Raw genomic sequence first — 25,596 nt, forward strand, 5'->3', positions numbered from 1 at the left:
TGGGACAGCACGGCGGCCAAAAAAAATGTCACCCTGGCAACCCTGCGGGATGACTGGCCTGTTTTTCCCTCCTTTGAGCAGCGGGGAGGGGTTGGAAGCGCCGGCTACCACAGCTCAGGCGTGTCCCTGGCAGTGGCTCCAGGGCTGGCACTCATGCACCCACGTCCCCCTCCGAAAGCGGCTTTGGCGCGACGGCTGCCCCTGCGCTGTGAAGGGCAGCGTGTCCCCAGGCCGGGCAGCCCAAGGAGCCGTGACCCACGTGCCGTGGGAGCGGCGGGGGCGCCAGCAGGCACCGTGAACTGTCTGCACTGCTGAAAAGCAGTTGCTTGTGCACGGTTGCCTCGAGATGCTCCCGTCACGTGCAGCAGAGGTGTGGGCAGGGAGATTAGTCCCGCTGCCACCGTGGTTTTTCTTGGGGGGGCTTAGCGAGAAGGCTGGGGAGAAGTGGGAGCCATAGGATTGGGGCAAGAGGGGCAATAAGGGACAAGAAGGCAAAGGACAACATTTGGCAAGCGTCTGTGCAGAAAAACAAAGGCTGCAGCAAGCAGAAGGAGCTGAAAAACACAGACAGGCAGGGCTGTCCCATCTGTGCCAACCCCCAAGCAGTGCCACTTTGATGTGCCATTTGTCCATGTTAAAGCCACATTCTCCCAGCTGCAGCCCCTGGGTGTGAGTGCTTAGGACAACTGACATAAGTCATAGCCTTTGTTCTGTCTCAGAGCCCCGTGTCTGCTGATGGACCAGACCCACCAGGACAGCGGTGGAGGAGCTGGTCCAGGAGGGATGTCTGCTGCAAAGGGCAGCACCATGCCTTCCCTTCAGCAAGGATCTGGCAAGGAATGACATGACAGCATCTTGGTCTGCAAAAGACATCCCTCCTTTCTGGAGGTGAAGTGCGCACAGCCATGAAGGTGGGCGTTTGGGAAAGGACCCAAGTATCTCAGGCAGGGAGCAGGAGTAATTGGAAACCCAGATATTTCCCCAATTAGGAAAGCTGGCAAGCACAAAAGCTTGGCCGAGTGGGGAGCACGTTACCCACCCATGTAGGCGGGGGATGAGCTAAGCCAGGTTGGGGCGCCGAGAGGCTGGAGTGTAGCAGCACCGCGCCTGGCCCCAGCAGCCAGCTCTGGTGGACGCGTTAGCGAGGGGCTGCCGAGGGCAGAAGGAGGTGTTACGGGGGTGGCCGGAGGCTTGGCCGGCAGCAGAAATGCTCCAGGATCTGGAGCCCACCTGCATCCTTCCTATGGATGCAAGGAGGACAGGACAGCGTGAATTGCTGCAGCTCAGCAGGGAGGTGAGCTGGGGCCAAGGGACCACTGCGCCATCACCTCCTGGCTCAGCAGGGACAGGCTCCTGCCTGCAGACCCCCGCATCATATGGCACAGCCCCCCCATCATCACAGAGCCTAGAGTCCTGCGCATAAAGCTGGGCGGGCAGGGGACCCCAGCCCCGGCCACGTCCTGGGGCCTCTGCTTCCCACCCTGGGCCACGTGCTGTGGAGAGTTATCGTCTGGTGGAGTCACAACATGATGGAGACAGCCTGCCCCATTCCCAAGCTGGATATCCGCAAAAACAGAATCGAGCAACATACCAGAGAGAAGGGCAAGCGAGAGCATTTTCGCCAGAGCCAGCAGATACACAGTTGCTAATTCAGCAGAGGCATGGCTCAGAGCTCACCCCCCCACGCACAGCAACCTCCTCCCCAGGGAAGAAGGGAGACCAGAGGAGTGATCCCCCTTCTTATGCCAGGGCTTGGGAACCCTGTGCAGCGTCAGTAGGGAGAGAGCCAGCCCAAGACCTCTGGACCACGGGCATCCTTCCTGCTCTCTGCCTGCACCCCGGGGCAGTGCCTGTTCCGTCCGTGCAGCCTCCCCACCAGACACGGGCACCTGGGATGTCCTGGCAGCCCCTCCTTCCTCTTGGCTTCTTCATGACTCATCCACTCCAGGGGAAAATCCAGACTTCAGCACACATCAGATGAAGGACCTAGAGAAGCATTTCATGGGAAAGGGGACGAGGCGGATGCTTCTCACATGCCTCATCACGGCGTCTTGCCCTTGGGTCTCTGCCTCTTGGCTGCCTGTGGGAAATGGCACTTGTTTCCCTTCCCGCTGCACAGTCATGCTTGAACACCACCAGTGGAAGATAAGAAGGGTACAGCTCTGCAGCCACATGAAACCTTGCTGCATCCGCACCGCAGGTATGAGGTGCAGGTCTGGTCCCCCGAAGCTTCAGAAGGACCTGTTGGAGCTGGGGTGAGTAGCATCTGCAACACTTGAGGGGATGGAGCAGCTGTCTGAGGGGCAAGACTACCCAGGGGGGGCTCTGGGAGGAAAGGAGGGGGTGGGAGGGGGGACAATGGAGGGCTATACACTGACAGAGCTGGTGGACAAGGTGATGCAGAGCTGTTACCGCAGCCTGCAACACCAGCATCAGGGCCACCTGCTGAGGCTCAGCAGAGAGAGGCTGAGCAGATCCCAGCAGACATTTCTGTCCCCAGCCACTGCGCTTGCTCTCAGGGTAGGATGGGGAGGTGGTCATGAAGACCCTAAACTGGCACATCCCCACCAATATCCCTGATGCGATGACTACAGACACCATTGGAGCACAAGGGGACCAGCCCACAGAGAATGCCCAGGCTCACAGCATCTCCAGCAGCATCTCTTGCTGCTGCCCATGGAGACGTGTGCCAGCCTGTACCCCCATCGCCTACCCAGGGGAGGACACCAGGTCCCGCTCTGCCCCTTCTCACTGTGTGCCTTGCCCAAAGCCCCCATCCCTCTGCAGGGCTGGGGCTCCCTGGGAACACTGACCATTCGTGGTTCTGCCAAACCTTGCAAGGCTGAGAGAGCTCCTAAAGTCTTCCCAGAAACGCACCGGTCAGCTGTGATGCCTGAATTGCTCATGCAAGGGAGGAGTCATCCCACACTGGGACACTCTGGCTGCCAGCTCCAGCCCCTCCATGTCCCTCCTGCAGCTGGTGGGGGCCACCTGTAGCCTCTAGCTCAAGGTTGGGATGTGTCCCCTGGGCTCTTCCTCCCCTCACATGGCTGGCTGGTGGGTGCTGTGCCACATCAAGCTCTGCTCACACTCCCACCTCCCTTTTTGCCCCCAGGAAATGCAGTTCAATTCAAATAAATGTCTGCCTGCCCTGCTTGGTGTGAGCTGGGGCCAGCAGCCACAGAGCAAGCAAACTCATCCAGATTCCTGCGTCCCTTCCCCAGCCCTTTCAGAGAGACTTCTTGAAAGGCAGTTTATGTTTAACATGAGAAAAAGAGCGTGTTTCCCCTCCTGCCTGCATTGACAGACAGGTGCTTGCTCAAGGGAGAGCCCTGGAATGAGGCCAGGCAAGATGAGGTCTCCAAGAGAGAGCTGGGTCTGGCACAGTGATGGGGCTGAGCTCAGGCTGCCATTTGGGGGGAGAGCCCTGGAAGCACCACCCTCAGCTTGCCAGGCACAACACTGATGGGCTGTAAGCCACGGCTGTCTCTGGCTCAGACAGATTCAGGGATTCAGGTGGGATTCAGGTGGGGGGACATGAGTCACAGTGCAGGGTGGTGGCTGGAGGAGGGACCAGCGGGGCACTGGGAATGCTGTGTCGGTGGGGATGCATTCCTGCATTTTCCCTGTGTGGAGGTAACACTGAGAGCAAAAAGCACCAAAATTGAAGGTCCTGGCACACAGCAGTGCTGCTTCCTTGGGGAGTCTCCCAGCAGCCCTAAGGTTGTCATCTCCTCTCTCCCAGACTGCACCCCGCATCTCCCCTAGAGAGGAAGAGTCAACTTTGACTCATTCTCCCAAAAAAAAAAAAAAAAAAATCCAAGTCCTTTGCTCCAGCAAGACTCAAAATAGGAGCTATTTCCTCCTTGGGAAGAGAAAATTCCCAGCTCTCCACAGAGGATCTTGTGCTGGGTGGCTCTGTAGGACCAGACCGCCTCAAGCTGCCCAGCAGCTGGATGCCCAGAGGTTCTGCCAAGATGCACTGAGCTGCCAGGCTTCCCGCAGCCTGGGAGGGGGTCTGGCCCCTGAGAAGGATTGCTCCTGTGAGGATCCCCATGCTCGAGGATCCTTGTACCCACCTTGCACAGGGTAGCACTAGGACATCACCATGCTCCTGCTGACAGTCAACGTGCCTCATCCCTCTCTGGCCCAGCTGGTGCTGGCTGCTTCCAAGCTGTCCAGGACTGACTGACATGTAGCTTGTGTCTTCAGGATAACCCTTCCAGGATTTCTATTTCAATTAATGAGCCCTTCCTGCTTGTCTGGGAAAAAAAATGAGCTGGGTTGGGTGGGGGTGGGAATGGCCCCAGGGCAAAGACTTGTCTGCTGTGGCCATCCCATCCCTGTGCACCCTGCTCACCTTCTGGTCCCTGCAGTAGATTTGCTGAGCTGTTCACTACTGGTTTGAGCACATTTGGCAGGACAGTCCTCGAGCCTGCTCCCAGCCCTCTCACTTCCCTGTTTGTATCTGACTTGCTGCGTTTTTTCAGCTTTCCTCCTCTTTTGGCAGACCTTCTGCTCCTCAGCATCAACCTTTTTTCCTGTCTTCCCTGTTCTTTCCCATCAGCTGTGTGGGGATTTTATGAGATTGCCCTGTTGCTCTTTGCTCCATATTTTACTGAGGCTCTTAATACAGCATTTTTCTGCAGCCTCCAGGCAGCTTGGAAGCCTCCGGCTTCCTGGACCACATCACTGAGAGGTTTGGGATTGGCCTGGTTTTGTCTTTTTTTTTTTTTTTTTTTTTTGACACATTTCCTCATTTTCACACAATCTTTTGTCTTGAAATCAAATAACCACATGCTGGATTTATTCAGCCTGCTTTTCCTTAAAACCAAGTGGTATCACAGCTGAGCTAGACCCTCCCAAGCTAAGCCTCATGTGCTGTGCAAGAGCAGATCCAGAAAAGCATCTTCTGGTGGTTCTCAGGCTACTTCTGGGGGTATGGCACCATGTACTGCATTCAAAGGTTTTATCCTTATGTCTTGTCCCCTGACACTTCGATCCAGTCTGGAAGTTGATAGCTGAAGTGTCCCCTTATAACAGCCTCCCCTAAAATGTCTAAGTATCTGGCTTTAGGTGTCTGGTGTTGGTGTGAGAGCACTTGTGGGTTTGCCCTTGCTCGGTTGCCCAGGCATGCGCTGGCTGCTCTCCCAGCGCCGCAGGAGATCTGATTTGCCTTTTTATTTATCGCAGTTATGCTGTTTGTTTTCCTGCCGGCATTTTCAGGAAGCATACTGAGCGTTAGCTGAGTTCCCCACTTCAGTCCCATCAGGCCAAATGAGGTGCTTTCCCCCAGCCGCCTGCTTCTGGTTTAAGTTATCTCTGGCACAGCAATTATCAGTGCCAGCCGCCTGCTTCTGATACCATGAAGGAACAGTACCTCTGTCCTGTGTGCGTCCCTGGCATCCCAAGAGGTGCCCAAGTCCCACCATAGCTAAACGCCTCCTCTCTGACCCACTGTCTCATCCCCACCCCGAGACTCCAGATCTCATCATGTTTCCTAGGTCTCACCCATGGAACTGGCAGGGTTTTGAAGAGCACCACAGGCAGGTCCTGAGCATCAGTGTCTGGCCAAGCAGCCTGGACGTGGCTGCCAGCTCACCCTCCGACACTCATCTACCGCGCAGCGTGGCACCATCAGCTTCTCTGCTGTAGCCAGAGCATCTCCCCAGCAGTGTGTGAAGGCAGCAAACATCAGGGCATCCTGCTGGGCTTGCTTACTGGGTACAAAATAGCTGCCACCAGGCACCGCTTTCCCCAAAGAGCCTGACCTGCTGCCTAACCCTGGTGGTGAGAAAACAGGCCTTTTTCTCCCAGCACTTAGGAGCAGCCTTTGGCTCGTCTTCACTTGCTCAGAAAACACCCCCAAACAGGTCAGCACTTTCTTCACAGCAAAGGTATGTGAGGAATTTCTCCTAAGGCAGCTGGACCCTTTCCAAAGAGGGCGAGCTGCCAAATTCCCACCTCTCAGCACCCCCCCCACCGCCCCCAGCAGAGAAACAAGGTGCAAACTTGGACCCCGAAGGCTTGCTGTGCACTTCCACTTCTGCCCTTGTGTCTGCTGGAGCTGGGGAAGAAGGAGTCCTCTCCACTCCCCTCCCATGCACCAGGAAAATGACTGGTCCTGTCCCATCTCTCCCAGAAAGACCTTTAGCTGTCACAGCTCTCCCCAAACGCAGCAGCTAGAAGACACAAGTGTGGGTTTGCAGCTTTCCATGCTCCCTTCTCCACTCTCAAGCGGTGCCCGGCACTGCTGGGTAATGGGCAAGAGGAGGCTCCTGATGTGCAAGCTGCATGGGGGCTCCTCAGGCATCTGCTGGTATCACCGCTTCCTGTGATTTATCATATTTTTTGAATCTCAGATTCCTTCTCAAAGCTCCAGCTGTTGGGTTCACGTCCTGAGGCTAGACACTAGGCTTTCCCACAAAAGCCCACCCCCCAGCCCTCCTGGCATGGAGAGACACCTGCAGATGTGTCCCCACAGGCATGCTTTCCACCTGCTCCAGCTCAGCAGGTCCTGGGGAGCTTTTGCTGGCACGGCACAGAGCCCTGCAGAGAGCATGGGGAGCACTCTGTCCTGGCAGAGGACAGACAGGCTTGGCAAGCTGGAGAGGAAACACACCCTCCAGGCATGGATACCAAACCACCCCCTGCGTGTGGCAAAGCCAACTGTAGCTGAAATTACTTATCCGGGTATCTGGAACTTCCTGCTATTTGTGAACGTGGCTGCTGGCTGCAGAAGTAAAGCTGCTTATCTGCGTTGTGCTGTGGATTCATAACTCTGCTTTGCAGCAGCCCCCAGCCTCTCCAAGGCCCCTGGAGAAGGTGCCCCCACCCCCATCCTGGCCATGAGCCCCCAAAGTTGGCTTTTTGGCACATCACCCCGGCAACACAGCTGGACACTCATCTATTTCATTTGTCTGGCTACAACTAATGGGTAGGAAAGTTGGCTTTTTTCCTCCTGCCTGTCTTCTAGGATGGCAAATTGACCATCCCCAGGGGATGTGTCCCCTCTGTGCGTTCACTAGGAGAATGCCAAGGACCCTTGAAAGCCAAGCAGCCAGGAGAGCAAACAAGCAAGTCAGCCTTGACCACTCAGTGATGTTTTCCAAAGCTTCATGACCCAGATGCACCTGGGATTTCACAGAAGCGAAGATACCAAATGTTAGAGGTACTCTGGGCTCTGATGGAGCATCTCTACAAATGTGGAATCCAGCTCTTCCTCCTTACCTGAACAAGCAGATCACCCCCAGAACACATCAAAAAATTCCACTTTTTGAAGAGAGGTGCAGGGAAACAGGTCACAGGCAGTTGGCCACGACCACAGAGATAGGCACCATCACCATGCAGGTCCCCTCAACCCCCATCTTGAGGAGTAGCCCCAACCAGAGCTGAACCCTTGAGGCACTGGGTGGCCCACACCTCATGCTCAAACCTTGAGCTGTATTAAGTGTCCGGACCCTGAGGGCACTAATAGGTCTTGATGACCCTGAACAGCCTCACCTGGGATCCCCACTCACACATCCTTCAGCTGTGGGCCCTGCACTCACTTCATCTGAGCCCTGAGCTATGTGAGGGAGTGTTTATTGATACCTCTGTCTTCAGGTAGACCTTGGACCTACATAACAGGTAGCTTATCTCAGGTGCTGTTTCCTGTGTGAACCTCATACTTGTGTGGCAGAGAGCTTGTGTTTAGCCCATCTGCTGGATGGACAGACGGTGGAGGTGGCTGGTCTTTGTGTCTCGCCCCATCTCCTGGATGGAGCCCTCAGGTCCACGCTGCAGCCTTGGTCCTGCTCGTGCCTCCAGCCCCCTCTCCTGCTGCTCCTGTCTGGACCTCGTCCCCATCTTCTCACTGTGGCTGCTGACAGACCCTGTTACCTGCACATAGCACAGCTGAGAGTGAGCTCCTGCAAAGCAGGTCAGGGCTGGAGCACAAGAGGCACTGTCCCTCCTGCACTTGCTCTGGGGAGCCTCCACTCAGGCTGGGCCAGCTGCCAGGGCAGGGCCACACTGCCTACCCCTTACCCAGGGCTGGCTTGTTCCCTGCCCCCCAAAGGATGTGGGTTTTAAGCCAAGAGTAGGATCCCTAGCACCTGCAAGAGCAATTTTGTGGGCACCCTGCCTATTTTCTGGCACAGACCCTGCCTGGCTGGCTGCATCCTCCTCAGGGAGGAGGTGACCTGGGCACCCTGGTCTCCTTTTCATCCGCAGCCATCCTCTATGGCGCTGTGACGGGATGCCCTGGCTCCTGGGAATTGTCCTTGGTCACCCTTTGGTGGGATTGCCCTGCCCTCTGCTGATCTTTACAGCAGCAAGCTGGGAGCTGAGGCATGGGCCAGCAGCCAGCAGCCAGCAGCCTTGCTGGGCTCCCAGGCAGTGAATGCAGGGGAGGACACCTCTACAGATGCCTGGGGGGTAAATATTCCAGAAGAAAGCTGCTCTCCTGTCTCGTGTTTCCTGTGTAACCTCACCTAGGTGTTCCTGCCCTGGCAGGGGGATTGGACTAGATGATCTTTCGAGGTCCCTTCCAATCCCTAACATTCTGTGATTCTGTGATTCTGTGCACACTCTGCAGGGTGGTGGTGTGTAAAAAGGAGGACTGCTTTTCCCTGGGTGCTTGCTGCCTTGCAGGGAAATCAGACGGGTTTGATCTCAGGAAGGCAAATAGCAACAGACCCTGACCAGCAACAGAGATGCTTGGCCCTGGGTTGCTGGTGTTTAGCTGGGCTGTGAAGGACTGCCTGGGGGTGCACCCTGCCTAAGAGGAGGTGCAGGAGGCTTTGGGGGTGCCCTGGGTGGGAGCCTTTACCTCTCCCAGCAGAACCATGCAGACTGCAGGGCAGCAAGGCAGGGTCCTGCCAGCTTCTGAGTATGGCAAAGTGTTTTCTCAAGGCAACTACCTGGTGGGGGAGCAGTGCGGCCGTGGGCTCCTGCCATGCTCTGGGAGGCACCTAGGCCAGCTCTGCAGGTCCAGAGCACCATGTCAGCAGGGTCTTGGCCACAGTGCCCTGCCCTGGAGTGCTGGGTCAGCTGAAACAGGGTGAATTTCCACAGGTAGCTGGGGGGACACACATCCAGGACAACTGACCCAGAACTAGGTTTCAGTGAGCTGCGGTTGGGAGTTCATAGTCACTGCTCCAGAGAATAGTTTCCTCGGAAAGGTGAACTGCATCACGCGGTCAGAGATTGTCCTTAATTTGTATATTATTTCATGAGTATTGTTTGTTTGTTTGCTTGACATTCCATTAAACTGTTCTTATCCTAACTGACAAACTTTGACTTCTGTCTACATATTCTCCTCCCGATCCCACTGAGGGCAGGGGAGGGGTGAGCAAGCACTAGGTGCTTTTAGTTGCCGCTTGGGCAACCACAGGGGCCCGGGCTGGACACCAGCCCTGCCTCTGCACGCTGTCCCTTGCAGGCAGCAACCAGCAGACATACCACAATGGGGACCCCATCTCCCGCTTCTCCCTCCTCCCTCCCACAACCATGTACCCTCAGGGACTTCCTAGAACCCCAGGGAGAGTATTTGTGGACATCTCCAAGGACAAGTTTTTCAGGGATCCCCACAGCTCTGGGCTCCCCCCATGAGCTTTGCCAGAAGCATTAAAGGCTTCAGCAGAAGAACCAAAGGGCAAAGGACTTTCTGGTCACTTTTCCTACCATACTGCCTGCCTGGGCAACCATTGCTGAGCACAAGAACCCTTTTTCTCTTCTTCTCCCGTGCCCTGGGGAGACTGGGGACCAAAGCAAGACCCACTGGTTGGAGACGGAAGGGCAGAAGAGCAGTAACTCAAGATCTGCAGGTTCAGCGGCTCATGGACTGTTTATTCAGGGAAGAGCACATGGGGGTGCCGGGATCAGTCCTGCTCAGAGCCCCAGCAGCACAGCCAGCTGTTGCCCCAGAGAGAAGGCCGCCGCCTCCACGCCTGGCGGAGTTGGCCTTGCAGTTCCTGCAGCCTGGATCTGGAGGAACCATTTCCCACTGCAGCTCTCAGCTGGAGCAGGCTGTGAATTGCCTGGCATGAGACAGAGGGGCTGGTGTCTTCTGTCGCACCTTGAATGGCTGGAACAGAGAGGAACAGAGCCAAAGTCAGAGCCCGGATCCGCAGGGACCCCAGGAACCCCTCGTGCCAGGGCCACCCCACCAGCTCTTCTCATGGCCGGGGGGCCAGGGGCCAACGGGATCAGATGGAAGGCGTTGGCCACGAATAGCCCACGCGTCCCCAAAAATCTCTCCCTGCTCTGCCCCCGCCGCCCCTCGTCCGTGCAGGGAGCAGAGCCCTCCCCGGCCGGGGCAGGGATCGCAGCTCCCTGCCCAGGGTTCTTCCTCCTCCCCGGCAGTCCCTGCTGACACCCCGCTGCCCTCACTCACCATCGCAGATGAGCCGGAGCTTGTCCTGCTGAGCCCTCATGTGCTGCCCAAGGAGCCCTGGGAACACACAGCCCGTCACCCATCCTGCTGGCCCCAGCAGCGCAGCTCCCCCACATCAGCCCAGCCACACGCCCTCCTGCCCCCGGCAGGGCTGAGCCCGGGCTCTGCCCCAAGCGCGATGCCCAAGCGCAGGGAGGGAGAGGGCGGCAGGGAGCCCCGTGCACCCCGCATCGGGCAGTGGGGGCTCCAGAGCCGCTGGGCCCAATCCTGCTGCCGGTGCAGCACCCGGGGCTGGGGCCGAGCTGCTGTGGGGCTGGGAGGGACCCCGGGGGGTTGTGCCTCACCAAGGAACCTGACGGCCGCCTCTCGTATGGAGCCCTGTGGGCTCTGCAGGTACGTCAGGGACTGACGCAGGTAGTCTGCTGCTCTGCTGCGGCACTCTGCCAGCTGGAGAGAGCCATAGGGGATGGAGACAAGGGTTGGTGCAGACTCTGCCCTTGGCCGGGTTGTCCCCGCGCCCAGGACTGGCCTCCCCTGCCAGGACACCCACAACACCCAGCCAGCAGCCGGCTGGTGCCGAGGTTTGGAGGGAGCAGAGGGCTGGGTGCTGCCCGAGGAGCTGCGGTGCCATCCTGCCCCCAACCCCCAGCCGGGCCGGGGCTCTGTCAGCACCGCTGGGCTCGGGGAGGGAGAGGAGCTTGGAGAAGAGCCCGTGGGGCCGCACACCCGAGGTACGGGAGCGTGTGTGGGCTGCAGGCTGGCGGCGATGGGCTGCAGCAGTGGGCAGGGGCACAGCTGCCAGCCCCACACACTGGGCACTGGGGGCTTGTCCAGGCCGGGGCTGGGCCTTCACGGCCACCCTTACCAGGCACTTGCCGATCACCTCTATCGGCTGCTGACTCGTCAGCACCTGCCTGAGCTTCTCCTTCTTCAGGAACCGGGTAATTCGCAGCAGGGCTTCCCAACAGGTCTGCAGAGCAGCAGAGATCGGGAGATGGCACCACTGCCCAGGGCACAGGACCTGCGTCCCCTGTGCCTGGGCAAGGCTCAGGGCCCCTGCTGGCCCGTGGCGGGGAGATGCAGCAGGTGGGGAACTCGTCTGTCGGCGGATTCAGTGCTCGGGCACAGCAGCAGGGCAACCCCCATCTCGGGCACCGGGGGCTGCCGGGGCAGCAGGACAGACGTCCCCCAGAGCTGCTGCTCTGGAGCCAAGGCCAGGAGGTGGCTGCAGCTCTGCAGCCTGTGAGGTGTCAGCAGGTCAGAAATCCTCACCGCTGCCACGAAAGTGTTCTCATCATACAAGTGGAAGATCAGTGGGAGCAGGCTCTGGTGCAGAAGCGCCTTCAGCGGCTTTTTTCCGTCATCTGCTACGTGCTCCATCACATCTCTAAAGAGGCTGACGGAGAGCTGTTGCACGTAGCAGGACTCCTGGTGGACAGGAAGAGGGCAAGACCTCAGCACCGGCTGCTCCAGGTGCACCTGGTCATAGCTCTGAAAATCCACAAGGCAAAAAGTTTCCTGGCAGCACCCAGCGCCCGTGGGGGGTGCACAAAGCCTTACGTTGTCCAGGAGCGGCCGGAGCCTCTCAGCCAGGTGCAGAGCGATGGGGGTGGAAACTGGGACGCTTGGGTCCAGGATCACCTTCCTGAGCACAGACAGGGTCATCCCCAGCACATCCACGTCTGCGTCCTGCAGCAGGTCTACGAGTCTTCGCTGCAGGAAGCGCATTCTTTGGGCCTGCGTGGAACAGTTGGAGCGGTTGTGGCCGTTGGAGCCCACGCTGCTGCCTCAGGGCCCAGAAGCCAACGGCCTGCCCCGAAGGGCTTGGGCAGGTGAACAGGGAGGCAGGAGAGCTGGGAGCAGCTACCACAGCTCCCGCAGCCCAGCCAAGTCCAAGCCACTGTGGTAGCCAGCAGCCCTGCCCAGCCCCAGGCCACCAGCGCGGCTTCAGCCGCTGCCTCCTGCTCACCATCAGGGGGCTGCTGGAGAGCGCGATGAGGCCTCTGAGCACCAGGGAACGCATCATGCTGCACTCGCTCTGCAGGTATCTCGGGACGAGCTGCAGGACGCTGTCACCCCTTACACTTACGCCAGGGGAGGCCAGGATCTGAAACACACAGAGCAGTGACGGGGTGCCCGGCCGGCAGGACCCCAGCCCTCGGCAGCCTCTGATTGCTCGTCCTACGAGGAGCCGCGATGCAAGAGCGAGAGCTGGCGCAAGGGGGGCACGAAACACAGGCAGAGACAAGTGTCCCCCCAGCAGCAGGGGGCCAAGGGCACACAGCGGAGCCCACCCTCTGCCCCAGAGCCACCGACCGGGCTCCCGCTGCAGCTGCGGCTGCGAGAGGCCAGAGCGGTGGGAGGCAGCTCAGCGAGGCAGCGCTCGCCATCAGGCTCACCTCCACAAGGAACGCCATGGCAGCGAGCTCACAGCGGGGCTGATTCTTGCGGAGCAGCTCGACCAGGTAGGACACCACAGAGTCCCTGAAGTGTCTTGAGACACCACGGATCTCTCTGGCAAGCGGAAAAAGGCACCATCGGCCATGAGCATGGCGGACAAAGCTCTCCCGGGGCTCACTGTCCCCCTCAAGGGCCAAAGACCCCTGTGTGCTGCACTCCAGCCACCAGCAGCATTTGCTCCCACAGGCCCGGGTCTTTCCCACCACCCCTCACCAGGAGAAAGGCAGTGCCCAGCACCAGCAGGCTCCTTTTGGGGAGGAAACTGGAAAAAACACCCTTCCCACCCCTAAGCCTTCCCTTTGAGTCTCAGAGATTCCTTTCCTGCCCACGGGGACTCGTCCCCCAGGCTCTGCTGCTGGCCCTCAGTGCATCCTGCCCGCCCCGGCGGCTGCCCTGGCTGGTGCTGCCTGCAGACAGAGCCCCGGCTCTGTGCCGTCAGCCCAGGCCCTCGGGAGGGGACGCCGGCGCTTTGGCAGGTGGCTGCTCCTGTGCACCCGGCTCTCCCAGCCTTTGCCAGGCTGCTGGGCCATACCCCGCCGACAAGTCCCTCTCACCCAGCACCGAGGGGATTGTGTGGGGCGCCCCGTCTGCAGGGCGTGAATGGCAGGGCGAGCAGGGAGAAGGGGGCTCTCACCTGGCCAGCAGCCCCATTGCGCGGTGGTGGGTCTCAGCGTGGAGCAGTGTGTCCCAGCCACGCTTACGTTCCACTTCAAAGGCTACGAGCCTGTAGCCCAGACGGCAGAGCAGCGCTTTCACGGTCAGCACTATAAACCTGTGTGCGGAGCAAAGCCCGAGTCATGCCGGGAGCCCTGGCCTCAGGGCCATGGGAGAGCTGGGAGGACTGGGATGGAGCACCTGCTGGGGCTGGTGGGAAGGCGGCCTTCCTCCTGGCATTCCCTCCAGAAACTATCAACCTCCTCTGGCAGCTGCTCTGTGCTGTACAAAACTTGGAAGAGCAGAGCCAGGAGGAGGCGAGGGAAATGCAGCTTCAGCCCTCTTGGGCACCTGGGCATCCTGAGGATCTCCCGCAGAGCCCTGGTTGCCTGCAGAAAACGAAACAGCCAGAGACGGCGCTCAGTGCCGAGACGTCCCCGTGGCAGGGCCCGAGCGTGGACGCAAGGGGAGCGCCTGGCCTGGCTGCTCCTAAACCTGCCCCTGACCCGGGTTTCCAGCCACCGTGGGACATGATGGAGAACCGCCCGCAGGGGCGACCCTGGGGCTGAGCAAAGGCCTGGCCCGGACACTCACAGCCAGGGCAATGACGTCCTGGTGGTCCCCGTCAGAGGTGGACGTGCTGTGCAGCGGCCAGTCCTCCAGCACGCAGAGCAGCTCCAGGAACACCTTCTTTGTGGTCATGCTGGTGGCGACCATCATCCTCCACATGGCTGCAGCAGCTCTGCAGGCCCAAAGCTCTGTGTCACTGGGGTTTCGGCCACAGCACCAGGGCCTGGGCAACCGCGGGGGGGCCCAGGCTGGCCACCAGACCTGCCTCTGCCCGCTGCCCCTCGCAGGCAGCACCCAGCGGCTCTGCCCCTGCGGGCAGCAGGCGGCTGAGCAACGGTGCCTTGGTGGGCAGGGGGAGCACGGCAGCGGGCTCTGGGGCTGACACGCCAGGGCTGGGAAACAGAGGGGCCAGAGGGTCCTGAAAATCTCCATCTGCCTGGCAGCCCACGTGGGACGGGCTGTGCAGGCTGATGGGCTCTAAAGGCTGGGGAGCCCTGAGCCCTTAAGGCAGGTTTCCCAGTACCGGTCGCACGACGGGGCACAGCGCAGCAGGGTCACCACCACATCATGGGGATGCGCGTGCGTGAGCTCCACAAGGGTGTTGTCCAGCCTGTGCTCGGCAGATTCATCCACGTTGGACGTGAACCACTGGTGGATGCACCTCACAATCCTGGGCACCTGGAGGAAGGACAGCTGAGAGCTGGAGTGCTGCCAGAGGAAACATCTCCCCGGCTTCCTCCCACAAGTGCTGCCCTGCCCACCCCAGTGTGCTGGCCTAAAAGGCTCTTGGCAGCCCAGCAGACCCGGCTTCAGGGGCCACACGGTTCCCGAGGGGCTCCAGCCCTGGCCGCGGACTATGTACCTGCTGCAAAGTGGAGACGTCACTTTCCACAAGCATATCCAGCAGAGCAGCACCAGCCTCCGCGTAGCGGGAGGGTGCTCCTGCCATGACCTCAACGACCGAGATGGTGGAGACTTCACGGGCTTTGGGCTCAAAGGATTCCCAAAACACCTGCAGAGAAGGAAGGGCAGGGAAGAGAAGGATGCCACACCGGGTGCCCAGCAGTGGTGCTTGGCTGGGCAGTGAGAGCAGGGATGGCTGCGGGTACCGTTGCTTCGGTGTTGTGCAGGGCACGGGTGTATTCCTGTTTCTGCTCCTCTTCTGGCAGCTCCCAGTTGGGATCTGGCAAAGACCAAGCGTGGGCAGAGCTGAGGGGCTGCGGGAGAGGCTGGAGAACACAGCCGATCCCCGTGACAGGGGCTGGTGGGGACACTGACCCCCGCCTCTCTGGCCGCAGGATGGGGCTGGGAGTGCCCCGTGGATGGAGCATGGCCAGAGCCCAGTGTGGGGAACAGCCCTGTCCCCTCGTCCCCTCTTTCCCGGGGGATGTCCACGGGGATGGGTCCCAGCTGGCTGCAGCCACTCGCCCTGTGGCCCTGCCCGGCCACTGACCTGCCTGCAGCAGCTGGATCTCCTGCACCTCCTCACGCTGCGATGCCGGGGCAGCCTCAGCCTCCTTCTCCTTCTCCTCCTCGTCCTCACTCTTATCGCTCAGCCAGACCACCCTGGGTATGAACAGGGGTCTCCACGCCATCCCGCTGCTGCCTGGCCTCAAGGGCTCCTGCCGCAGGGATGGGAGACGTGTAGGAAGAGCGCCGTAGACAGTAGACACGGGTCAACAGGGAACAAGGTGTCTGCACAGGGGCTCCTGGCAGCTCTGCTCGGTCCCGTCCTGTCCCGTCGTGTCCTCCGGGCACAGTGAGGTCATTGCTGTGCCACCAGCACCCTTATCACAGCGGGTCACAAAGGGCCCTGTGACACAGTGCCATAGGTGTGTGCCCTGGGGCCTCCCCCAGCCCAGCAAACCCACCCCACAGTGACCCAGCGCCGAAGGAGCTCCACAGGAGCCGCTAAAGAGGCACAAATGGCAGGGCATGGCGGGGAGAGTATCTGTGGACATCTCCAAGGATGAGTTTTTCAGGGATCCCCACAGCTCTGGGCTCTGCCCACCAGCTTCCTTGGAAGAATTTAAGGCTTCAGCAGCAGATCTGAAGGGCAAAGGGCTTTATAACCTAAGCTGAAGCTAAACTGTGATCATTTATGGTAGTGTTCCAGAAACTTCTCTCAACCAAGGCCTTTGATTGGTGATTGGCCTTGTCTGTTGGCCAAGAGGCGTGTTCGTGACCATACTGGTGTGTCCACCTAGGAGGTTCTGGGGCTTTCAGGGCAGGAGGCACGGGGGGGCTGGGAGTGCATCTGCAGCAGTGGGGAGCAGCCCTGTCCCCTCTTCCCCTGGGGATGTCCCCAGGGCATGGGATGGGGCCGAGCCAGCTGCAGCCACTGGCCCTGTGGCCCAGCTCAGCCAGGGGAACACGGCTGGAGCGAGTTACCTAGATATCTAGGCTTCCCTTCAGCCTCACTGTTTTTCCTCTGTATGATGTTGCTCTGAGAAGTGTAGGAAGAGCCTTTGTCCTCTCCCTGTCCCTGTCTTTCTCTCCTCCACTGGATCTGGAGTTCAGCTCTGCCTGTATTTTGACCATGGTCTCTGCCTTCCTGGTGGCACACTGGAGCAATTCACCATTGCTCTGGTCAAGCTGCAGTGCCATGTGCTGGCCCACACACGTTCATCCATCTAGTTTAATTCCTCCCATGTCCAGTGTCCCCACCACGAGCACCAGGCTACAGCGCTCGCACTGGCACTGCTTAGAGGTGCCCCTTCTGGCTGTGATCTTAAAGATCCAGCAAACCCAGATGCCTCACATTTCCCCATAGGAAGCCTTTGAGGAATAGCTCCTATGCTCCATGGAGCCCCATGTTTTATCCATGAGTTTGCCAAGAGTTTCAAGGCTCTTCCAGAGCAACATCGGGGAGAATGTGGCTACTTCCAAACAGCTGGCCCCAGAGGAGTAGATGCTACAGAAGCAATTAATCCCATACAGGAAAGGTGACGCTTTTGGTGAGATTTTCAGGCAAAGCCATATGTCTGGCATCTAAACCTGGAGACTTGACTACAGTCCCAGGGAACTGGGGGGTTTGGCCTGAAAGAGCTTTGCCTCAGGGCAAAAGATCATGGGGAAAAAGCAAACAACCGGTATCAAACTCCTGTGCTGTTCTCCTAGATCAACGCTCAGATTTCACAGACTGAGATTTGATTGTCCCCTGGGCATGGGTACACCACGGGTACACCATGCCTTGTGCTCCCACTGCAATTTCGGAACAATGCAGGGTAAACAGCCTTCCTGCAGCAGCCAGCCCCCTGACATCCCAGCTCCAGAGAGGCAGAGAGGTCTGGCCATCTTTGCTTTAAATCACTTGGACTCAGGTCTAACTCCTAAGGCAAAAGGATGCATTAGTCAGGCTTCCAAACACATCTCTTCAAAAAAGGACTCTAGGAAACAGTACAAGGAAAACACAGGAAGAGCATTGGGACATTTCCTAGAGCTGGGAGAAACACTTGTGCAGAAACAAAGGATAAAAACTCATAAAGACCTTCACCTGTAGATCGTGAAAACATAATGTGTAGAGCATAGGATGTAGAAGAGTTCAAAAATAAACTTCAAATTCTGGATACAAAGCCATAAAACAGCTTCCTTTGAAAAAGAAAAGAGATTTTAAACATTGATTTTGACAAAAATGGCAGCATTTTGCCTGGAAACAAGAAACCGGAGCCGGTTAAAGGAGCACCTCAGACCCCTCAGCAATCCAGTCAGCAAGAAACAAATGGCAAGTCACGGCTGGAAGAGTATTTGTGGACATCTCCAAGGACAAGTTTTTCAGGGATCCCCACAGCTCTGGGCTCCCCCCATGAGCTTTGCCAGAAGCATTAAAGGCTTCAGCAGAAGAACCAAAGGGCAAAGGACTTTCTGGTCACTTTTCCTACCACACTGCCTGCCTGGGCAACCGTTGCTGAGCACAAGAACCCTTTTTCTCTTCTTCTCCCGTGCCCTGGGGAGACTGGGGACCAAAGCAAGACCCACTGGTTGGAGACGGAAGGGCAGAAGAGCAGTAACTCAAGATCTGCAGGTTCAGCGGCTCATGGACTGTTTATTCAGGGAAGAGCACATGGGGGTGCCGGGATCAGTCCTGCTCAGAGCCCCAGCAGCACAGCCAGCTGTTGCCCCAGAGAGAAGGCCGCCGCCTCCACGCCTGGCGGAGTTGGCCTTGCAGTTCCTGCAGCCTGGATCTGGAGGAACCATTTCCCACTGCAGCTCTCAGCTGGAGCAGGCTGTGAATTGCCTGGCATGAGACAGAGGGGCTGGTGTCTTCTGTCGCACCTTGAATGGCTGGAACAGAGAGGAACAGAGCCAAAGTCAGAGCCCGGATCCGCAGGGACCCCAGGAACCCCTCGTGCCAGGGCCACCCCACCAGCTCTTCTCATGGCCGGGGGGCCAGGGGCCAACGGGATCAGATGGAAGGCGTTGGCCACGAATAGCCCACGCGTCCCCAAAAATCTCTCCCTGCTCTGCCCCCGCCGCCCCTCGTCCGTGCAGGGAGCAGAGCCCTCCCCGGCCGGGGCAGGGATCGCAGCTCCCTGCCCAGGGTTCTTCCTCCTCCCCGGCAGTCCCTGCTGACACCCCGCTGCCCTCACTCACCATCGCAGATGAGCCGGAGCTTGTCCTGCTGAGCCCTCATGTGCTGCCCAAGGAGCCCTGGGAACACACAGCCCGTCACCCATCCTGCTGGCCCCAGCAGCGCAGCTCCCCCACATCAGCCCAGCCACACGCCCTCCTGCCCCCGGCAGGGCTGAGCCCGGGCTCTGCCCCAAGCGCGATGCCCAAGCGCAGGGAGGGAGAGGGCGGCAGGGAGCCCCGTGCACCCCGCATAGGGCAGTGGGGGCTCCAGAGCCGCTGGGCCCAATCCTGCTGCCGGTGCAGCACCCGGGGCTGGGGCCGAGCTGCTGTGGGGCTGGGAGGGACCCCGGGGGGTTGTGCCTCACCAAGGAACCTGACGGCCGCCTCTCGTATGGAGCCCTGTGGGCTCTGCAGGTACGTCAGGGACTGACGCAGGTACTCTGCTGCTCTGCTGCGGCACTCTGCCAGCTGGAGAGAGCCATAGGGGATGGAGACAAGGGTTGGTGCAGACTCTGCCCTTGGCCGGGTTGTCCCCGCGCCCAGGACTGGCCTCCCCTGCCAGGACACCCACAACACCCAGCCAGCAGCCGGCTGGTGCCGAGGTTTGGAGGGAGCAGAGGGCTGGGTGCTGCCCGAGGAGCTGCGGTGCCATCCTGCCCCCAACCCCCAGCCGGGCCGGGGCTCCGTCAGCACCGCTGGGCTCGGGGAGGGAGAGGAGCTTGGAGAAGAGCCCGTGGGGCCGCACACCCGAGGTACGGGAGCGTGTGTGGGCTGCAGGCTGGCGGCGATGGGCTGCAGCAGTGGGCAGGGGCACAGCTGCCAGCCCCACACACTGGGCACTGGGGGCTTGTCCAGGCCGGGGCTGGGCCTTCACGGCCACCCTTACCAGGCACTTGCCGATCACCTCTATCGGCTGCTGACTCGTCAGCACCTGCCTGAGCTTCTCCTTCTTCAGGAACCGGGTAATTCGCAGCAGGGCTTCCCAACAGGTCTGCAGAGCAGCAGAGATCGGGAGATGGCACCACTGCCCAGGGCTCAGGACCTGCGTCCCCTGCGCCTGGGCAAGGCTCAGGGCCCCTGCTGGCCCGTGGCGGGGAGATGCAGCAGGTGGGGAACTCGTCTGTCGGCGGATTCAGTGCTCGGGCACAGCAGCAGGGCAACCCCCATCTCGGGCACCGGGGGCTGCCGGGGCAGCAGGACAGACGTCCCCCAGAGCTGCTGCTCTGGAGCCAAGGCCAGGAGGTGGCTGCAGCTCTGCAGCCTGTGAGGTGTCAGCAGGTCAGAAATCCTCACCGCTGCCACGAAAGTGTTCTCATCATACAAGTGGAAGATCAGTGGGAGCAGGCTCTGGTGCAGAAGCGCCTTCAGCGGCTTTTTTCCGTCATCTGCTACGTGCTCCATCACATCTCTAAAGAGGCTGACGGAGAGCTGTTGCACGTAGCAGGACTCCTGGTGGACAGGAAGAGGGCAAGACCTCAGCACCGGCTGCTCCAGGTGCACCTGGTCATAGCTCTGAAAATCCACAAGGCAAAAAGTTTCCTGGCAGCACCCAGCGCCCGTGGGGGGTGCACAAAGCCTTACGTTGTCCAGGAGCGGCCGGAGCCTCTCAGCCAGCTGCAGAGCAATGGGGGTGGAAACTGGGACGCTTGGGTCCAGGATCACCTTCCTGAGCACAGACAGGGTCATCCCCAGCACATCCACGTCTGCGTCCTGCAGTAGGTCTACGAGTCTTCGCTGCAGGAAGCGCATTCTTTGGGCCTGCGTGGAACAGTTGGAGCGGTTGTGGCCGTTGGAGCCCACGCTGCTGCCTCAGGGCCCAGAAGCCAACGGCCTGCCCCGAAGGGCTTGGGCAGGTGAACAGGGAGGCAGGAGAGCTGGGAGCAGCTACCACAGCTCCCGCAGCCCAGCCAAGTCCAAGCCACTGTGGTAGCCAGCAGCCCTGCCCAGCCCCAGGCCACCAGCGCGGCTTCAGCCGCTGCCTCCTGCTCACCATCAGGGGGCTGCTGGAGAGCGCGATGAGGCCTCTGAGCACCAGGGAACGCATCACGCTGCACTCGCTCTGCAGGTATCTCGGGACGAGCTGCAGGACGCTGTCACCCCTTACACTTACGCCAGGGGAGGCCAGGATCTGAAACACACAGAGCAGTGACGGGGTGCCCGGCCGGCAGGACCCCAGCCCTCGGCAGCCTCTGATTGCTCGTCCTACGAGGAGCCGCGATGCAAGAGCGAGAGCTGGCGCAAGGGGGGCACGAAACACAGGCAGAGACAAGTGTCCCCCCAGCAGCAGGGGGCCAAGGGCACACAGCGGAGCCCACCCTCTGCCCCAGAGCCACCGACCGGGCTCCCGCTGCAGCTGCGGCTGCGAGAGGCCAGAGCGGTGGGAGGCAGCTCAGCGAGGCAGCGCTCGCCATCAGGCTCACCTCCACAAGGAACGCCATGGCAGCGAGCTCACAGCGGGGCTGATTCTTGCGGAGCAGCTCGACCAGGTAGGACACCACAGAGTCCCTGAAGTGTCTTGAGACACCACGGATCTCTCTGGCAAGCGGAAAAAGGCACCATCGGCCATGAGCATGGCGGACAAAGCTCTCCCGGGGCTCACTGTCCCCCTCAAGGGCCAAAGACCCCTGTGTGCTGCACTCCAGCCACCAGCAGCATTTGCTCCCACAGGCCCGGGTCTTTCCCACCACCCCTCACCAGGAGAAAGGCAGTGCCCAGCACCAGCAGGCTCCTTTTGGGGAGGAAACTGGAAAAAACACCCTTCCCACCCCTAAGCCTTCCCTTTGAGTCTCAGAGATTCCTTTCCTGCCCACGGGGACTCGTCCCCCAGGCTCTGCCGCTGGCCCTCAGTGCATCCTGCCCGCCCCGGCGGCTGCCCTGGCTGGTGCTGCCTGCAGACAGAGCCCCGGCTCTGTGCCGTCAGCCCAGGCCCTCGGGAGGGGACGCCGGCGCTTTGGCAGGTGGCTGCTCCTGTGCACCCGGCTCTCCCAGCCTTTGCCAGGCTGCTGGGCCATACCCCGCCGACAAGTCCCTCTCACCCAGCACCGAGGGGATTGTGTGGGGCGCCCCGTCTGCAGGGCGTGAATGGCAGGGCGAGCAGGGAGAAGGGGGCTCTCACCTGGCCAGCAGCCCCATTGCGCGGTGGTGGGTCTCAGCGTGGAGCAGTGTGTCCCAGCCACGCTTACGTTCCACTTCAAAGGCTACGAGCCTGTAGCCCAGACGGCAGAGCAGCGCTTTCACGGTCAGCACTATAAACCTGTGTGCGGAGCAAAGCCCGAGTCATGCCGGGAGCCCTGGCCCCAGGGCCATGGGAGAGCTGGGAGGACTGGGATGGAGCACCTGCTGGGGCTGGTGGGAAGGCGGCCTTCCTCCTGGCATTCCCTCCAGAAACTATCAACCTCCTCTGGCAGCTGCTCTGTGCTGTACAAAACTTGGAAGAGCAGAGCCAGGAGGAGGCGAGGGAAATGCAGCTTCAGCCCTCTTGGGCACCTGGGCATCCGGAGGATCTCCCGCAGAGCCCTGGTTGCCTGCAGAAAACGAAACAGCCAGAGACGGCGCTCAGTGCCGAGACGTCCCCGTGGCAGGGCCCGAGCGTGGACGCAAGGGGAGCGCCTGGCCTGGCTGCTCCTAAACCTGCCCCTGACCCGGGTTTCCAGCCACCGTGGGACATGATGGAGAACTGCCCGCAGGGGCGACCCTGGGGCTGAGCAAAGGCCTGGCCCGGACACTCACAGCCAGGGCAATGACGTCCTGGTGGTCCCCGTCAGAGGTGGACGTGCTGTGCAGCGGCCAGTCCTCCAGCACGCAGAGCAGCTCCAGGAACACCTCCTTTGTGGTCATGCTGGTGGCGACCATCATCCTCCACATGGCTGCAGCAGCTCTGCAGGCCCAAAGCTCTGTGTCACTGGGGTTTCGGCCACAGCACCAGGGCCTGGGCAACCGCGGGGGGCCCAGGCTGGCCACCAGACCTGCCTCTGCCCGCTGCCCCTCGCAGGCAGCACCCAGCGGCTCTGCCCCTGCGGGCAGCAGGCGGCTGAGCAACGGTGCCTTGGTGGGCAGGGGGAGCACGGCAGCGGGCTCTGGGGCTGACACGCCAGGGCTGGGAAACAGAGGGGCCAGAGGGTCCTGAAAATCTCCATCTGCCTGGCAGCCCACGTGGGACGGGCTGTGCAGGCTGATGGGCTCTAAAGGCTGGGGAGCCCTGAGCCCTCAAGGCAGGTTTCCCAGTACCGGTCGCACGACGGGGCACAGCGCAGCAGGGTCACCACCACATCATGGGGATGCGCGTGCGTGAGCTCCACAAGGGTGTTGTCCAGCCTGTGCTCGGCAGATTCATCCACGTTGGACGTGAACCACTGGTGGATGCACCTCACAATCCTGGGCACCTGGAGGAAGGACAGCTGAGAGCTGGAGTGCTGCCAGAGGAAACATCTCCCCGGCTTCCTCCCACAAGTGCTGCCCTGCCCACCCCAGTGTGCTGGCCTAAAAGGCTCTTGGCAGCCCAGCAGACCCGGCTTCAGGGGCCACACGGTTCCCGAGGGGCTCCAGCCCTGGCCGCGGACTATGTACCTGCTGCAAAGTGGAGACGTCACTTTCCACAAGCATATCCAGCAGAGCAGCACCAGCCTCCGCGTAGCGGGAGGGTGCTCCTGCCATGACCTCAACGACCGAGATGGTGGAGACTTCACGGGCTTTGGGCTCGAAGGATTCCCAAAACACCTGCAGAGAAGGAAGGGCAGGGAAGAGAAGGATGCCACACCGGGTGCCCAGCAGCGGTGCTCGGCTGAGCAGTGAGAGCAGGGATGGCTGCGGGTACCGTTGCTTCGGTGTTGTGCAGGGCACGGGTGTATTCCTGCTTCTGCTCCTCTTCTGGCAGCTCCCAGTTGGGATCTGGCAAAGACCAAGCGTGGGCAGAGCTGAGGGGCTGCGGGAGAGGCTGGAGAACACAGCCGATCCCCGTGACAGGGGCTGGTGGGGACACTGACCCCCGCCTCTCTGGCCGCAGGATGGGGCTGGGAGTGCCCCGTGGATGGAGCATGGCCAGAGCCCAGTGTGGGGAACAGCCCTGTCCCCTTGTCCCCTCTTTCCCGGGGGATGTCCACGGGGATGGGTCCCAGCTGGCTGCAGCCACTCGCCCTGCGGCCCTGCCCGGCCACTGACCTGCCTGCAGCAGCTGGATCTCCTGCACCTCCTCACGCTGCGATGCCGGGGCAGCCTCAGCCTCCTTCTCCTTCTCCTCCTTGTCCTCACTCTTATCGCTCAGCCAGACCACCCTGGGTATGAACGGGGGTCTCCACGCCATCCCGCTGCTGCCTGGCCTCAAGGGCTCCTGCCGCAGGGATGGGAGACGTGTAGGAAGAGCGCCGTAGACAGTAGACACGGGTCAACAGGGAACAAGGTGTCTGCACAGGGGCTCCTGGCAGCTCTGCTCGGTCCCGTCCTGTCCCGTCGTGTCCTCCGGGCACAGTGAGGTCATTGCTGTGCCACCAGCACCCTTATCACAGCGGGTCACAAAGGGCCCTGTGACACAGTGCCACAGGCGTGTGCCCTGGGGCCTCCCCCAGCCCAGCAAACCCACCCCACAGTGACCCAGCGCCGAAGGAGCTCCACAGGAGCCGCTAAAGAGGCACAAATGGCAGGGCATGGCGGGGAGAGTATCTGTGGACATCTCCAAGGATGAGTTTTTCAGGGATCCCCACAGCTCTGGGCTCTGCTGTTGCTGGAAGCATTAAAGGCTTCAGCAGAAGAACCAAAGGGCAAAGGGCTTTCTGGTCTCTTTATCTACCACACCGCATGGCTGGCCAACGGTTGCTGAGCACAAATACCATTTTTCTCTTCTTCCCCCGTGCCCTGGGCACACTGGGGACCAAAGCAAGACCCACTTGTTGGAGAAAGAAGGGCAGAAGAGCAGTAGGAGTAGCTCCTATGCTTTGGGGAGCACCATGATGGGCAGGTTTGGGGCCTGAAAGAGCTTTGCCTCAGGGCAAAAGATCATGGGGAAAAAGCAAACAACCAGTATCAAACTCCTGTGCTGTTCTCCTAGATCAACACTCAGATTTCACAGACTGAGATTTGATTCTCCCCTGGGGTGTACACCACGGGTACACCATGCTTTGTGCCCCCACTGCAATTTCGGAACAATGCAGGGTAAACAGCCTTCCTGCAGCAGCCAGCTCCCTGACATCCCAGCTCCAGAGAGGCAGAGAGGTCTGGCCATCTTTGCTTTAAATCACTTGGACTCAGGTCTAACTCCTAAGGCAAAAGGATGCATTAGTCAGGCTTCCAAACACATCTCTTCAAAAAAGGACTCTAGGAAACAGTACAAGGAAAACACAGGAAGATCATTGGGACATTTCCTAGAGCTGGGAGAAACACTTGTGCAGAAACAAAGGATAAAAACTCATAAAGACCTTCACCTGTAGATCATGAAAACATAATGTGTAGAGCATAGGATGTAGAAGAGATGAAAAATAAATTTCACAGAATCACACAATGTTAGGGACTGGAAGGGACCTCAGAAGATCATCCAGTCCAACCCCCCCGCCGGAGCAGGAACACCCAGATGAGGTTACACAGGAAGGTGTCCAGGCGGGTTTGAATGTCTCCAGAGAAGGAGACTCCACAACCTCCCTGGGCAGCCTGTTCCAATGTTCTGTCACCCTGACTGAGAAGAAGTTTCTTCTCATATTTAAGTGGAACCTCTTGTGTTTCAGTTTGAACCCATTACCCCTTGTCCTATCATTGGTTGTCACCGGGAAGAGCCTGGCTCCATCCTCATGACACTCACCCTTTATATATTTATAAACATTAATGAGGTCGCCCCTCAGTCTCCTTTTCTCCAAACTTAAGAGCCCCAGCTTCCTCAGCCTTTCCTCATACAGCAGACCCTCCACTCCCTTAATCATCTTCGTTGCCCTGCACTGGACTCTCTCCAGCAGTTCCCTGTCCTTCCTGAACTGAGGGGC

At 59.8% G+C, this 25,596-nt stretch overlaps 2 protein-coding genes across 2 annotated transcripts; both read right to left on the bottom strand.

Moving 5' to 3' along the window:
- Window positions 1–1,283: 1,283 nt before the first annotated feature.
- Window positions 1,284–15,657, bottom strand: LOC135990140 (maestro heat-like repeat-containing protein family member 6). The gene is made up of 15 exons (XM_065637575.1): window positions 15,516–15,657; window positions 15,172–15,245; window positions 14,925–15,074; window positions 14,586–14,740; window positions 14,087–14,234; window positions 13,694–13,881; window positions 13,473–13,610; window positions 12,778–12,892; window positions 12,348–12,485; window positions 11,939–12,115; window positions 11,651–11,806; window positions 11,244–11,348; window positions 10,723–10,825; window positions 10,379–10,435; window positions 1,284–1,510 (listed from the first exon to the last, which is right to left on the bottom strand). Exons 1-15 carry the CDS (start codon window positions 15,655–15,657, stop codon window positions 1,284–1,286), a joined length of 2,073 nt encoding a protein of 690 aa, XP_065493647.1.
- Window positions 15,658–18,647: 2,990 nt separating this feature from the next.
- On the bottom strand, window positions 18,648–23,933 carry LOC135990141 (maestro heat-like repeat-containing protein family member 6). Its single transcript, XM_065637576.1, has 14 exons — window positions 23,792–23,933; window positions 23,448–23,521; window positions 23,201–23,350; window positions 22,862–23,016; window positions 22,364–22,511; window positions 21,971–22,158; window positions 21,750–21,887; window positions 21,055–21,169; window positions 20,625–20,762; window positions 20,216–20,392; window positions 19,928–20,083; window positions 19,299–19,625; window positions 19,000–19,102; window positions 18,648–18,712 (listed from the first exon to the last, which is right to left on the bottom strand). The coding sequence occupies exons 1-14, from the start codon at window positions 23,931–23,933 to the stop codon at window positions 18,648–18,650; spliced, it is 2,076 nt and encodes a 691-aa protein (XP_065493648.1).
- Window positions 23,934–25,596: the final 1,663 nt, after the last annotated feature.

This window comes from Caloenas nicobarica, chromosome 6, assembly GCF_036013445.1.
Source record: "Caloenas nicobarica isolate bCalNic1 chromosome 6, bCalNic1.hap1, whole genome shotgun sequence".
NCBI classification, from domain to species: domain Eukaryota; kingdom Metazoa; phylum Chordata; class Aves; order Columbiformes; family Columbidae; genus Caloenas; species Caloenas nicobarica.